This window comes from Glycine max, chromosome 12 (assembly GCF_000004515.6).
Source record: "Glycine max cultivar Williams 82 chromosome 12, Glycine_max_v4.0, whole genome shotgun sequence".
NCBI classification, from domain to species: Eukaryota; Viridiplantae; Streptophyta; class Magnoliopsida; order Fabales; family Fabaceae; genus Glycine; species Glycine max.
The window spans coordinates 35,892,667-35,909,228 of record NC_038248.2 but is presented as its reverse complement, the minus strand read 5'-3'; the positions used below and the strand labels follow the sequence as shown (position 1 = coordinate 35,909,228).

The window sequence follows — 16,562 nt, the reverse complement described above, 5'->3', positions numbered from 1 at the left end:
TGATGATCATTAACGTTTATATTGGAACTTCTTAATTAATAGCGACTAGCGCTGATCATATGCAATGGAATTTGCTGGACAAATCCAAATTGAAAGTGAGAAGGGACAATGTCGATTGTCTGATGGGAACACTCGTACATACCCCATCACAAAACAATTTCACGCTCCAGCCTTCACAAAGAAACCGACCTTTTTTAATGTTTTCACGATACTTTGTTAGGTGTTGTACTTTCGGATCAATCCATCACTTCATGATTTTCTTTCTTTCTTTTTTTTCGTTTCATATAAATTAACTCTTTCAACAATATCTGTTTCTTTTTTATCTGTTGTTGTGGCATAGTGTAGTTATTATTAAAGGGTGAGTACGTAGAAGGGTTGTGGCGCACGGGTGATCCGTTTGATCTATATGGTCAGCGCGGGTCGTAGGTTCATAATTTTCAGTCAATTAAATAAAATGCGCCTACACAATTCGCAGATTAAACGTGTGTGTGTGCTGTGCCTGTGGTCTTGTGGTTTAGCATATTGATCAACTAAGAACATTTACTTACCGAGAGATATGTGTATATATCAAATAAGAATTTTTCTTATCAATAAAAGGGAAATGTAAATATAAATTATTAGGTTTTATTTGTATAGTCAAGATTGATAAATGCTCATGACATTTTTATGAGTTAATGTGACCACTAAATACGTATGACTCATTAATAATTTTCATTTCTCATATCAAGAAGCAAGAAGAGTTGATATGACATGTCTCATATATATATATATATATATATATATATATATATATATATATATATATATTCTATTTCCTTCTATTAATAACTATTCTTATAAATTACAATTATAAAATGAAATTAAAGATAAACTTAATTATAATAAATGAAAATATTATATGTGATGCTTTATTTGAAAAAAAAAAGGCTCACTACATGTACAGTTGAAAAAAGAAAACATATTGTTTAACTTGTTTTACTCTTGGCCACTTAGTGTCTTTGTCGGTTGGAAAAAAATATTAAAGAGAAGATGACAAACTCAAAACTGAATTAAATGTGTATTTCAGATAGCTTCATATACGTATCCACACCTATACATTTTTAACATTAAAATTGTTATTTTATGTATTTTGAGTTTTGACTAGTCATAATATAGAGGGATAAAAAGTTAATTTACAATTACTAACATAACTTTGTTAAACCTAAAACCAAAGTGTAAATCAATACAAAGGGATATAAGAATAAGAGTTGTAAATCAACCATCATGTCAGCTTTATAATGATGTGTAAAATTGTTTTGCTAATATGTGTGAGGTATATATAGAGATAGAGATCACGCATACTATTAAGTGAAATCACTTTTATCAAGAGAGGATGAGAAAAATACATACCATTAAATCAAATCATAAAAATTTAAAATTAAAAGATAAAGTAAAAGTACTAATTTTTTTAAAAGTAAATTAAATAATTTTGACTCTCAATTACGTTGATATCTGTAATGATCTAATGTTAGATTCATTTATAGGATCGGAGTAGACCAGTTACGACACTCACTCTATAATTTTATGAACTTACGGCAGTGTCATTGTTTCTGAGTTCTGACTCGTGTAGGACAGAGTCAGTGGGGGGGGGTGAGTTGATTCATACACTTCATGTGCCAGGACCAAATATCTAAGACAGTTTGGTGGAAGGATTTATAGGCACATTTAAACGAGACAATAACTACACTACTAATTAAACATGTTTTTTCTTATTAATTTGTATAAATATCTGTCTAAGCAATTAGTAGTAATTGAATGATCACGTACGTAACCTCTAGTGAGATAGTAATTAATTTTGAGCTAATTAATTTGAATATGAGAGAGAATATATTTATTTATTTATTATTATTTTTAAAGTCTTCACTTCACTGACACGAACAGCTTATCCACAGCCCATCTCATGAGTCATAATTGCTCTATGATTTTTATTTGTTTCCTCTTCTTATATGAAATGGCTCGCATTAGATTCCACTCTCACCATTTGCCTCTTGTCCGAGCTAGAAGCCACTTTGGTTTCTTTGCCTTTCTCAATACATTTTCTTTTCCATGGAGGTAGGAAGTGTTCTTAACTTTCTTCAGGACAGGACCATTTTAATTGTTGGAGCCACTGGCTTTCTAGCCAAAAGTATGCTCTCTCTATCTCTCCCCCCCTCCTTCAGAGGTGCTAGATGCGAACTTTTTTAGCTATATTGGTGATATCTTTGGTTTATGTTTCACAGTTTTTCTGGAGAAAATATTGAGGGTTCAACCAAATGTTAAGAAGCTTTTTCTTCTTTTAAGAGCTTCGGATGCCAAATCAGCTAATTATCGATTGCAAAATGAGGTAAATGCACAAATATTAGAGTACCATGGACAAACACTTTTTATATATCAAATACTTCATTACACTCAATCACTTTCTTGAGTTTCTTCTATCTATTTTCCCATCACATCATATCAATTATTGTTATATGTTATTTTTTTTTCTCTTCTCACTCTCTAAGTATGAAATAATATCCAAGTATCAGAAGATTATTTTTTTTCAAATGAATAATAATATATATACACTCTTATATATCAGATTTTCTGATCACATGTTGCATCATTTACCCTTTTATATTATCAGACATATAATTTCGTCCTAAACTGTCCATGAAAGTCAATCATACTTTTTCATATACTCGTTTGGAGCGAAAGATGGCATGCATTAGGGTAAATTGTAGACGTAAATGCACAATTATTATTATTATTATTATATATGGTGGTGGTGATGATTAAATTTCTGCATGGTGCAGTAAAGTCAATGCCGTGTAGCCCATTCTCTGCATTTTCGATCTTTCGCTTTCTCATATATTCGTTTGGTGAGAAAAATGTCGTGAATAAGGGGATGAATCACCGTTGTAGTTGGCCCTCACAAATTAGAAGTTATACTTATATCTAGCTTTGGATTTATTGCTCCCCGCATCACATAATTTATAGGAATTACGGGGAGTTAAAGTGTCATTTTTTAAACTGCTTAATTTGGAGCAAAATTATTTCAGATCCTATTGTAGCAGGGTGCAATTCACAACATCGATCCAAAAGCATGAAAAGAGAAATACTAATAATTTAACATACTATTTATCATCAGTTCGTTATTTAAAAATCAATCATTTGTTTTGTTAACATATCACTTTTTAAAATGTGTTGATAATTTAGAAAATAAAGTAAAGCAAGAGTGTGTTGAAAAATATTTTTAAAAAATGATAGTATTCTTTTTTTGGAAAAATTGATAATAGTCTTCATCATAACATTTCTTGTGACCTTTTTCCCATCTATAACTCCTGGGCGTATTTATGACTATAGTTAAGCATGAGATTAAGGACTTCAAGTAGATACATGGCTTGCTTCATATTTCATTTTCAAGCTTGTCTAAATCATTATTAAGTGAACACAGATTAATTTTCTCACCATACATGTTATTAAGTGAACACAGATTAATTTTCTCGCCAGACATGTTATTTAATTAAACTTGTGGCTAATATGCGCTTAATACATGTACTTTTGGCATTTAGATCATAGCGAAGGACTTATTTATTGTGCTAAAGGAAAAATTGGGTGCAAATTTTAAGTCCTTTATTTCGGAAAAAGTGACTCTGGTGCCGGGGGATATTTCTTACGAGGACTTGGGTTTAACTGATTCCATTCTAAGGGAAGAGATTTGCAACCAGACAGATGTTATTGTCAATTTGGCAGCTACAACTAAGTTTGATGAAAGGTACAAGCTTTTGTATCATAAGACTTTTTTTTTCCACCAATTTAACGAGTTTAATAGTTATGTACAGTAAATATAAAAACTTTCATTTCCTTAAAAAGAATTAAAAATTTATATACTGTTAATCAAATAAAAATTATTATTAATATAATTTTTAAAATAGTTATTATAAAAATTAATAAATTTATTAGACATAGTGATATATAATTAGATATAATAGCGTAAAAATATTTTATACTGAGTGTTTAATTTATTTTCTCATTCAATAATGATATGAATTTTTCTTTATTTTAATTCTTTTCCTTGAAAATTAAATGCAGGTACGATTTAGCGTTGGGTCTAAATATCTTTGGAGTTAAGCATGTCATGAAGTTTGCTAAACAATGTGCTAAACTCAAAATTCTTCTTCATGTATCAACAGGTAAGTAGTGTAAATTAATTGTTAGAATATGAGACGTGGTTATGTCTTTCTTCTATGGAAGGATATGATAAAAATGTATGATAGAAATGATAGGTGTAGGAAGAGGATGAGTTTTCAGATAATTGACACCTTAACTTGAATTGTGTTTATTAGCTTCTTAACTTACATTACATGACTTGTTAAAATTTATGCCTTTATATAGGTTAGATAGGTGATTTCTACACACTTCTATACCACTTAATCCTAGAGTCTTCTAGACTCATCTATCATCTACCATTCATCTCTATAATGTTCTAGGCGCTTCTATGACTTTAGACAATAAGATATTTTTCTACATCCATCAAGAAGTTTCTACACACTACAACATCTCCATAGGTGTAGAACTCTCTAGATAATGGACCACCAATTATACATCTACACTTTTCTAAATTAATCTTCAGCACTCCCCCTTAATCTAGAAAAGTCTTGAACTCCAAGCATGTCTCTGAATTTGATAAACTTCTCTGTTGCAATTGGCTTGGTGAAGATGTCTGCTAATTGTTCTTCAGTCTTGCATAACTCCATTTTGATTTCTCCACGTTCCACGAGCTCTCTGATGAAGTGGTATCTAATCTCAATGTGCTTTGTACGGCTGTGGAATATTGGATTCTTAGTCATTGCAATAGCTGACATATTATCACAATGAATAACTGTTGGAGTCTTGAAGTCTTGTTGTACATCTTGCAGAACTTTTCTGAGCCATGTCGCTTCATACGCAACGCTTTTTGCAGCCATGTATTCTGCTTTTGTTGATGATAGAACAATCGTCGTTTGCTTCTTTGACACCCATGATATTGCTTTGTTGCCTAGAAGAAACACATATCCACTTGTGCTTTTTCTATCATCTGTGCTTCCTACCCAGTCGCTATCTGTATAACCTGTCAAGTTAAAGTCTCTATCTGTCTCATACAAAATGCAAAAATCCTTTGTGCCTTTGACATATCTTAGGATTCTCTTGGCTGCTGTAAAGTGTGTTTTGCTTGGGTTACTCATGAATCTAGACACGATGCTAACTGCATGTACGATTTCTGACCTTGAGTTGTTTAAGTAGATTAGCGAACCGACTAGGCTTCTATAAACTGTTGCATCAACTTTGTTTTGCCCATCATCTTTTGAAAGCTTCTCGTTCATCGCCATAGGTGTGGCAAGTGGTTTGCAATCTTGCATGTTGAACTTCTTCAGTAAGTCATCCGCATATTTTTCTTGCGAGACAAATATTTGTCCAGGTCTTTGCTTGACTTGCATGCCGAGAAAATATCTCATGAGTCCAAGATCGGTCATTTCATACTCTTGCATCATAGTCTTTTTGAATTCTTCCATCATCTGTGAGTTGTTGTCGATGTAGATTAAATCATCTATGTATAGGCACAAAATCAAGAAATGATTACCTTGCATCTTCACATATAGTGATGACTCACTTGGACTTTTGAGGAATCTATGCTCGACGAGGTATTTGTCTATTTTGTTGTTCCATGCTCGGGGAGCTTGCTTGAGACCATAAAGGGCCTTTTTCAAGCGATATACTTTGTCTTCTTCTCCTTGAACTTTGTATCCTTGTGGTTGCTCCACGTAGACTTCTTCTTCAATCTCTCTATTCAAGAAAACTGATTTTACATCTAGCTGGTAGACTTGTAGCTTCAACTGTGCAACTAAGGCTAGTACAATTCTGATTGTTTCCATGCGCACAACGGGAGAAAATGTCTCATTGAAATCAACTCTGGGCAGTTGTGAATAGCCTTTAGCGACAAGTCGTGCTTTGTGTTTCTGGATTGTTCCATCCTCATTATATTTAATTTTATAAACCCATTTCAGGCCAATGATCTCTTTGTCTTCTGGTTTTTGCATGAGCTCCCATGTATGATTTTTCTCTATCATTTTGATTTCCTCGTCCATGGCTTTTCTCCAAACTTCTTCTTTCGATGCTTCCTCAAACTTTTGAGGTTCACAGGCAAAAAATCCAACATTTGCGTACTTTGGATTCGGTTTGTGTGGCCTTCCTGATCTTCGAAGTTGTTGTTGTGGGACTTCTTTTACTTCTTCTTACTGGTGTTGTTGGTCATACTGTGTTAGTGATGGTGGCAGTGTGCACGGGCTTGGATTGGTTACTTCTTGCGTCTCATTGACTTCAGTACTCCATTGCCAGCTTGCTTCTTCGTTAAAGATGACATCTCTTGAAATGATCAGCTGCTTTGAATCTGGTTTGAATAATTGGTAACCTTTAGATTGTCACTATAGCCGACAAAGATGCACTTTTCTCCTTTTTCATCGAGCTTTTCTCGGTTCTTCTTTGGAATGTGCGAATAAGCAACACATCCAAAAACTTTAAGATGATCAACTATTGGTTTTCTGTTGAACCATGCTTCATATGGCGTCATATTTAAGACTGCTTTAGTTGGAGAACGGTTGAGGATGTATACTACTGTGCTAACAGCTTCTGCCCATAGATTCTTTGGCAAGTTCTTATTTTGTAGCATCGATCAAGCCATTTCCACAATGGTTCTGTTTTTTCTTTTAGCGACACCACTCTGTTGTGGAGTATGACGAACAGTCAGCTCCTTCTTGATGCCATGATCATTGCAAAAATTGATGAATATGTGCCCATTGAATTCTCCCCGCGATCTGTTCTCAAGATTTTGAAGGAATGCCCACTTTGCTTTTCCACTAGGGCCTTGAACTCCTTGAAGCAAGAGAATGCATTGGATTTTTGTTGGATGAAGTACACCCACATTATTCGAGTGTAGTCATCAAGGAAGAGGAGAAAATATCTTCTTCCACCAAAGTTGGGAGTACTTGATGGTCCCCAGATATCAACATGCACCAATTGAAGTAGAGCTTTAGCTCTCCAAGATGTTTTTGGAAATGGTAACCTGTGCATCTTGCCATAAATGCAGCCTTCACAAACTTTAAGGTTATATGAAACAAAAGGAAGCCCAAGCACCATATTTTTTTGTTTTAATAATTTGAGGCCATTAAAGTTTAGATGACCATACCTCAAGTGCCACAATATGGACTAATCCATATTATCACATTTCGATGCATTGTTTTGCCCAAATGGCATAAATAAAGGAAAGACTTTATTAGGAGCCTTTTTGATAGAAATAATTTGGCACTTTCTTTTATCAATGATATTACATTTATCATCATCAAAGATGACTTTATAATTTTTATGAATAAGTTGACCAACACTTAGAAGATTTTGAGTAAGACCTGGCACATAAAAAACATCATGGATATATTTTTGGCTACCATTTTGAGTTTTAATAGCAATGGTGCCTTTTCCTTCAACTGTTTGAGCATTTCCATAACCAAATGTAACTTTGAATTTTATTGTCTCATCTAGTTGCACAAAGCAACTTTTGTTTTTTGTCATGTGGTTTGAACAACCACTATCAACATACCATACATCCCTTGATTCTTGAGAAGATAAAGCGGAGTACAAAGTATGATCAAAGAATTCTTCATTTTCTAGAAAATTTGTTTCTTCTTTTTGTCAGTAAAAACAATCTTTTTCGTAGTGTAGGTGCCTTTTGCACTTTTTGCATTTGTACCGACAATCATTTGTATCATGATTATTTTTCTTGCATAATTTGCAATGGGAACTTGAAGCATTATTACTTCATTGTTTTCCGCTCCTTTTATCACGATTAGTAAATGCTTCTCCTTTTTTTCGAGGAAATTTACCGTGGTTATTTTTCTTATCTCCATCATTTTTAGAGATATTAATTTTAGATTGGAATGCTTGCTCTAGTGGCTGCTCAAATCTTTTCATTCTAGCTTCATGAGCTTCTAAAGAGCCCATTAATTCTACTAGAGTGAGTTTAGATAAATCTTTTGATTCTTCTATGACAGCCACAATATGATCATATTTTACGGGAAAACTTCTTAATATTTTTAGTATTATTTTCTTGTCTTCAATCGTGTTCCCGTAACTTCTAATTTGATTGAAGATATTAGAGACACGAGAGAGGAAAGATTGTATAGATTCATCTTCCCGCATTATTAATGTATCAAAATCCTTCCATAAAGATTGAAGTTTAATAGAAATTACCTTATTTGTGCCTTTAAATTCATTTTTCAGAGTCTCCCACGCCTCCTTTGCCTTTTTTGCTTGCATGATTCTTGGAAAGATCTCTCTACTAACTCCTTGTTGGATGAATAGCATAGCCTTAGCATCATGTTGCTTGTTTTGCTTGTATTCCTTTTGCTTTACTGTTGTCCACGTAGCCAATTCTTCTTGGCTTTCTAGGACTGGATAGTCATTCTCTATAACATCCCACAAGTCTTGTGAGATGAATAGAGTTTGCATTTGGATGCTCCAATAATCATATACTTCCCCATTAAATATGGGAACTAAGGTTTGGTTATAGTTGAAGGTTGGTGGGCTAGGTGATGTAGCAAAGGCCATAGGATCAACACTGCTCTGATGCCACTGTTAGGATATGGAACATGGTTATGCCTTTTTTCTATGGAAGGATATGGTAGAAATGTATGATAAAAATGATTGGAGTAGGAAGAGGATGAGTTTTCAGAAAATTAACACCTTAACTTGAATTGTGCTTATTAGCTTCTTGACTTACATTACATGGTTTGCTACAACTTATGCCTTTATATAGGTTACATAGGTGATTTATACACACTTCTATATTACTTAGTCTTAGAGTCTTTTAGACTCATCTATCATCTACCATCCATCTCTATAATGTTCTAGATGCTTTTATGATTTTAGATAATAAGATATTTTTCTACATCCATCAAAAAGTTTCTACATACTACAACATCTTCATAGATGTAGAACTCTCTAGATAATGGGCCAATAATTATACATCTACATTTTTCTAGATTAATCTTCAACATTAATTAATGTCAACGTCAATCGATCTCATTGTAAAAAAAAAAAAGTGTCTCACAGAGATGTTACACTTCATTTTCAGCTTATGTATGTGGTGAGAGAGGTGGACTCATACTAGAAGACCCCTATCACTTTGGTGATTCACTAAATGGAGTGTCTGGACTAGACATCGAAGCAGAAAGGACAATAGTGTGTGACAAATTGGATGAACTACGAGAGCAAGGGGCTACAGAGCGTGAAATTGAAATAGCTATGAAGAACCTGGGTATTAGCAGGTTTGTGAAAATCTACAAGCTAACTAATTAATTTCTTCATTAGCATCTCTACTAAATATACCCGAGCTAAGATATACATGATGGTTCATTTGGGGATAATAATGTAATTACTTATCCCAATTAATTTTCATCATAACATTCTGCAAAAAGCTAAACAACTTTTTTTATACATATGTTAGCTTTAGTCATGAGTAAATACTCAATTCTTTCCTAAAAAAAAACTAATGATAGACATATAACAATTGTTTATATTAACTTTCTTATCTTAGTAAATATCTGTCATCTTAGAAACTAATCTGCGTGCTTAACTACTAATAACATTGTTATCTCAGCAACTAAAGAAAAGTTGCATAATTTTCTCATTTCAAAATATGCGAGCGAGTCTCATTGTTTGACATATATATAACAATTGTTTATAGTAACTTTCTTTTTAATACAATCTCCCACATTAACAACTTTAATATTGAAACTCATTATGTAAAAATTATTTATTTTTAAGCAACTTTCACTTCTAATATAACTTATATAGAATAAATTAGGTACTAACTTTTCCATGCTAAATTTTTCCAACGACGAAAATTTGCATGTTTTTAATGTTCTGAATGAACAATGCGTGCGTGGTCCCGCCGAGGGATGTTCAAGTTCAGCAACGAAGTTGCTTTTCAAACTCAGCTTAGCTTTAATCAGTTCAGTTCTCCATTAGTTATAAACACATCAGCACATTTTTAGGGAAAATGATATTTTTTTTATACTACATTCATGTAAGAAATAGGTAGAGAAGAAATAGAAGTAGAATATGTAATAGGATGTAATGTGATGGAGAAAAAAAGATTTAAAAAAAAAAAAAAAGATGCAAGAGAGGTAGAGAATTAATAAAGATGCAACGGTGTATTGATTAATATCATTCTTGAAAAAATCTTCTGAACATGCAGGGTGCAGCTGGCTAACATTCACAGCATGTGCATGATAGTTTATAAAAATATACGTAATATGGGAAAAATAATAATTTTCGGTTTATCACACATGATTTTATTCGCTATGTACAAGTGATTATATATATAGGATCCATACACAAACATGTGGGTCTCTACTTTGTACAAATTGACGTGAATAAGTTAGGGTATCCTGCTACCATATGCACACATTTAACTATTCCAAAGTACGTGTCACCCCCTAAATATAGAAGATTCTGGGACCAAAGGAAAGAAACAATATCGACCTTTATTTCCCAAATCTACAAAGATACGTGCAATGTGTTTAATTGGTAGATGGATAGGAAACAATATGCACAAACAAATGTGCAGTTAATGAATGGCCCTCATTCTGTCACAACTGATAACCACAAGTGTTAGAGTAAAATGTGAAATATCATGACGAACTAGAAGCCATTGACTCATTTGAGCTTCTTGTTCAAGCTCAAAATTAATTGTGCCTCGATCGGCTAATAAAAGAAATGAAAATTGTAAATATAAATTATAATCTTGACCATCCATCTAATAAATATATATGGCTGTCCTTCTAGAGAATGGAAAGGACAATGACTTCATCATGTGGCTCATGCCCTATAAGACATTAAATTATTATAAAACAATTAGGCATTTATTGATTAATTAAAGAAATAAAATATAATAATAATTTAAGAAGCTAAAAGGCATTATGACAATATTCATGATATATAATGATTTCTTTTTCTGATACAGCGTATAGATTTCTATAATATTATTTATTTTGTGAGAGATTGTACTGTAGGAAATTGTAATGACCAAACAATATTTACCATAATCATGTTTGGTATCTCTAATTATGATCAGGGCAAAGGTGTATGGATGGCCAAACACATATGTATTTACGAAGGCAGTAGGAGAGATGCTTGTGGAACAATTAAAAGGAAGCCTATCCGTTGTTATTATGCGTCCCACCATCGTTACAAGCACATTAAGAGAACCTTTCCCTGGTTGGGCTGAGGGTGTAAGGTAAATCAAAGTTTTAGTATCATTTATGAAAGATGTTGTTAATCAATGTCTTTAATTAGCACATTAGTTAAAGAATTAAAAAAAAGATATTTATTGTAGAGATTATAGGAGCGAGTTAAAAAAGTTATAATTTTACATATTTTAATAAAAATATTTCTCATTTTAATTTCTTAATTAATGTTTTAAGGATACTAGTTAATATATGACTTTATCAAATATTCTCTCGAGAATCGTATATAAATAAAAATAATTATTTTACAATGTTTAAGAAATTTAGTTGAAATTATTTAATTTTATTAATCTCAAATAAAAATAAAATTATTCCTAAATTATCATGAATAAAATAAAGTTTTTGAAAATAGAATTATAATTAAATAAAGTATTTTATGAATAATATCATTAAATAAGAGTGTTAGATTTGTTTATATTTGAATCTAAAATTTAAAATTTAAATTAATTTTTTTGTTTATATATATATATATATATATATATATATATATATATATATATAAATGAGTACAGAGGAAGAACTAAATATTGAATCTATCTTTTAAGGGGTGAGTTGATTTTTTTAGTTAAAAATGAGACAATTTTAAATTCAAATCGAATGAAGTAATACTGACCAACTGATATAACAATTTAATAAAAATAAGTAACAAGATTTAAGAGTGCAAGTGCAAGACAGAGGAGTTCTTGGTGGTCCAACCAATATATATAGTGAGTGACCTATATCAATTACTCAAGCATCTAATTGCATTTAATTTGTAAATTTAAAACACCACAAGGCTAGATCACTTCATCCCAAAAACTTGAGTAATAAAGTGATGGTTTGCTTATATGAAAATCATCGGTATGTTTCTTAAAAAATCTCATATCGTGTATCTCAATTCTCGATCTATTGATAACTTTAATTAAAGTGAATAATAGATTTTAAAATGGAATCTAACAATGTTTTTAACGTATATACGGTTCATGGTCCAACTTTATAGATGATTTCCTCACTTATTCACCACTAAGCTATAGATGAAATCAATTTCTTTCTTGGTTTGGTTAAATATATGCCTACATGATTAAGTAATTGAACTATTACACCGATAAATTTCAGAACTAAAGCTACAGTCAATTAATTAATTAGTCACTATATATAAAACAGAAGTTGTGAAAATGTTTTTTTTTTTATCAAAGTTAAGATAATGTATTACCAACTAAAAAACATGTATTTGATTTCAAGAAAATAGTAATTTTTGTACAACATAGTCATATGTATTTAGCTCAAGATGAAAGATTTTTCCTTTATGCTTGTTACAGAACCATTGACAGTTTAGCTGTTACTTATGGGAAAGGAAAATTAAAATGCTTCCTTGGAAATATAAACGGAGTTGTGGATGTGGTGAGTTACTTCATGGAACCCATTGTTGTCTTGTTCTTATTATTAAATTCTCCATCTCTTATCTGATCTCAATACCATCAATTGAATTAATGATGAGCAGGTACCAGCTGACATGGTGGTGAATGCAATGCTAGTGGCCATGGTGGCTCATGCAAAGCAGCCAAGTGATATTGTATATCATGTGGGTTCCTCTCTTAGAAATCCACTCACATACTTGAATCTCCAAGACTATGGACTAAAATATTTCACGGCAAAACCATGGATAAACAAGGATGGAACACCGGTCAAGGTTGGCAGAGTAACTGTATTAACCGACATGGATAGCTTTCAGAGATATATGTTCATTCGCTACCTACTTCCACTAAAGGTTAATTCTTATGTAGTTTAGCTCCCTTGACTAGTCATCATCATTGTTAGAACTTAGAATGTAATATAACATCATTTGAGCTTGGACACTGTCATTCAATCCAAATTGTCTAAAATGATTTCTTAGTTAGACACGACTAAAACTTTTACTGTGACAACACATAAAAATTAAACTCAGAATTATTATATAAAATCTTTCTTGGATCTCCATCTATTATTAATTTGAATTTTTGTCCTATCATTCAATCATAATTTATTTAAAATAATTTCTAATTAATTGATAATGTAAAAATTTTACTATGACAATACATAAAAGTTAAATTTTTTAGAATAATTAGTTCAAGACATAGTATTTTGAGTAGAGAAGTGTTACACACTCTTCCATTAATTGAAATTTATTAAAAACTACAAGTTAAGAGAGAAAGACACTAAAAGAAAGGTGAAAACTACAAAAATTTGTAATTTTCAATAATCAATAATAGAGAGTAGGTGTATTTAAAAGAGTGTGTTAAAAAAATGTATTGTTAGCTTTTCTTTTTAAGTATCATGTCATTTTCAATTAATAAGCTTTTGTCGTGATTAATTCATAACAATCATGACTGCCACTTAACTTCAAATTCTTAACAAGGATGTTGATAATAGAATGATTTTTGATTGGTTGGCACGGGAAAGTAGAAAAATTATCTTATTCAGACATTGAATGAAAAATAAACTCTTTGGGATAATTAGTTCATGACATGGTATTTTAAGCTTCATGGATGTCGTTTTCAACTAACAGCTTAAGTTTTTGACATGATTGATTCATGACAATCATTACTACCACTTAACTTCAAATTCTTAACAAAGCTGTTGACAAAATTTTCTATTTAATAGGGACTTGAGCTGGCCAATACTGCACTTTGCCAGTATTTTCGAGGAACTTATCTTGAGCTCCACAGGAAGATCCAGGTTGTGATGCGGATGGTTGAACTTTACAGGCCTTACATGTTCTTCGATGGCGTGTAAGTGTCGTAAACTATAATATAGGGACTTTACATGCATGCATTCAGCTTCAATGCATGTTTTTTCAATAATTCAATCTAGCTAGCATGTTAATCACATATAATTGCATACACATGCAGTATTAACATATTACTTATAGTCTTTATGAGGTATAAACTGAGACAGAATGTTATGCACGCAGATTTGATGATATGAACACAGAGAAGTTGCGAATGGCAGCAAAACAAAGTGGGACAGAGACAGATTTGTTTTACTTTGATACGAAAGAGGTTAATTGGGATGATTACTTTATGAAGACCCATCTCCCTGGTATTGTCAAGTACATTTTCAAGTGATATATGCTATACTTTTAAGTGATTTGAGAAACTAGTAACTTTATTAAGATCTTGTTTATATAAACTGAAAGGAAAATAAGAAAATAAAATGAATTGAGTTTCTATTTAAGATAAAATCAATTTATGTATTTTAGCTTTTGAAAAAAAAAGTTAAAAGAGAGAAGTTTTGTAAAAGCTAAACACCTAAATTGATTTTAGCTTTATAGAAGAAACTGATCAATTCATCTAAGTTCAAATTTGTGCAGTATGCATTACAGTAGCTAGCGGTGTTCTTTATTTCTCAACATCAGTGTAATCGGTATTGGCTAGCTGCTAATTAAGTTTAATAAAGTGTACCAAATACCATATATTTTGCTTTCTCTTGCAATCAACTTTGGGTTGTTTTCGTTCCTTTTTTATCCCTTCAGTTCTTTGTGTTTAACGTGGGAAAGAGGAGCATTTATTTTAATATCATTATCCTTTACGTTTTACTACTAAAATACCATTAATATGAACCAATGTTCTTTAACACGTTACGACAAATAAATATGTCATTTATAGTTTTACAAAACTGATGCCCACCGCAATGTGTGGTTAAATTAAATGCGTAACGAATTCTCTATCACCTTGTCTACTCGGAAGAGAGTGCTTTTATGTGTATGAAGGTGAAGACACATTATAAGATTTCAAAATTACATCTTTAACACAGCCCCTTACGTTTGATCATTATCCCTTTACGTTTTAGTTACTAAATGTTCACTAACACGTTATGACAAATAAAGATATCATGTAATTTACTACACAGAACATAGTATTTAAAAAAAATGATGCTATCCACAATGTGTGCTTAACTGAGTTACAAATTCTTTAGAATCAGCTAGTGCCTATTTGATTTGAAGTTGAAGAATTGATTCTAGATTTAAAATTAATTTCTGATATATTTTGATATGTTTGATTTTACGTTAAAGAAGAATTAATGATTAATTTTGGATTTATTGTTAATTCTTGGTTAAAACAACTTTAATTAATTTTTACATTAAATTTAAATTTTTATTGATAATTTAATTTTATTATAAAATATCTAAACACAAATTACATCACTTTAAAATTAATTTTAATCAAAATTATTTTTATTTAAAATTAGTTTTATCAATACTCATCTAAACAAACACATGTTTACTCGGAAGATAGTGCTTAAAAAATGTTACTCTATATATGCCCACGAGAATATTGCTCGTGTGTGTGTGGAGGTCAGTGACTCTTTGATTTATGAATGAATTCATTCCATCAGTACTCGTACAATATGCAAATTTAATTGCATGTGAACCAAGTATATTATATATAAAAAAAGTATCGTTAAAAAGTCTATATACTTATATAGGCATGATGAATTGATTGCAATTGGTTGAATCTTTTGGGTGATATACTTTCCATCATTGATACACATTGATCAATAATTATATGTGGCGAAGTTTTAGCTTTGATAGTGCTAGCTAGTCAACACCGAGTTTCTTAGATAATAGTAGTACTACCACCTAATGCTAAAATCAATGATGCCTATAATTGCCTAGTGGATTGTTGGTATTTGGTAAGACCATTTGAATTTGGTAGACAAAAGTACAGAAGACAATTTAATTAGGGGAATAAAAAGAGTGTAGCCTAAATTTAGCGTTATTCCTTAGGTAATAATGCGGCTTACGAGGATGGAAATATGAATTGTGTTGTGCTTTCATTTTAGCATTTATTATTATTTTTAATTATATAAAATAAATATCTTTTTAGTGCAATGTACTTGTTAAAGTACTAGTTTTTTTTTAAAAGAAAATATATTTGAGAAAAAAATGTAATACAATAAGAATTCTTCTGTCATCAGCATGTATGAGCCTTGTTTTGTTGGACTTGGTCAACAAAAAGATTCTCATTGTTATTTCCTGTACTTATTACATCATGGAAAGTTGATTTCAAAATACAATTCCATTCCAAAATAGGCTTTATATAGTACGTACAATGCAAAGTGGAGGAAATTTTACCCCCAAAAATATTATAAAGTTTCAGTCCAATTAGACATTCCCATGTCAAATGGGCGGTACAAGAACCAAAATAGCCAGACCTATTATGATATCTAAGATCGGACTGTTATTTTTGCTCCTTTTTTTATTTG

The 16,562-nt window shown here is 31.5% G+C and overlaps 1 protein-coding gene across 1 annotated transcript; it reads left to right on the top strand.

Annotated features, from left to right (window-relative positions):
• Positions 1–1,952: 1,952 nt before the first annotated feature.
• Positions 1,953–14,789, top strand: LOC100805776 (fatty acyl-CoA reductase 3). Its single transcript, XM_003540190.5, has 10 exons — positions 1,953–2,164; positions 2,259–2,362; positions 3,573–3,775; positions 4,093–4,193; positions 9,164–9,356; positions 11,168–11,329; positions 12,638–12,719; positions 12,820–13,086; positions 13,959–14,086; positions 14,269–14,789. The coding sequence occupies exons 1-10, from the start codon at positions 2,086–2,088 to the stop codon at positions 14,420–14,422; spliced, it is 1,473 nt and encodes a 490-aa protein (XP_003540238.1). The 5' UTR covers positions 1,953–2,085; the 3' UTR covers positions 14,423–14,789.
• Positions 14,790–16,562: the final 1,773 nt, after the last annotated feature.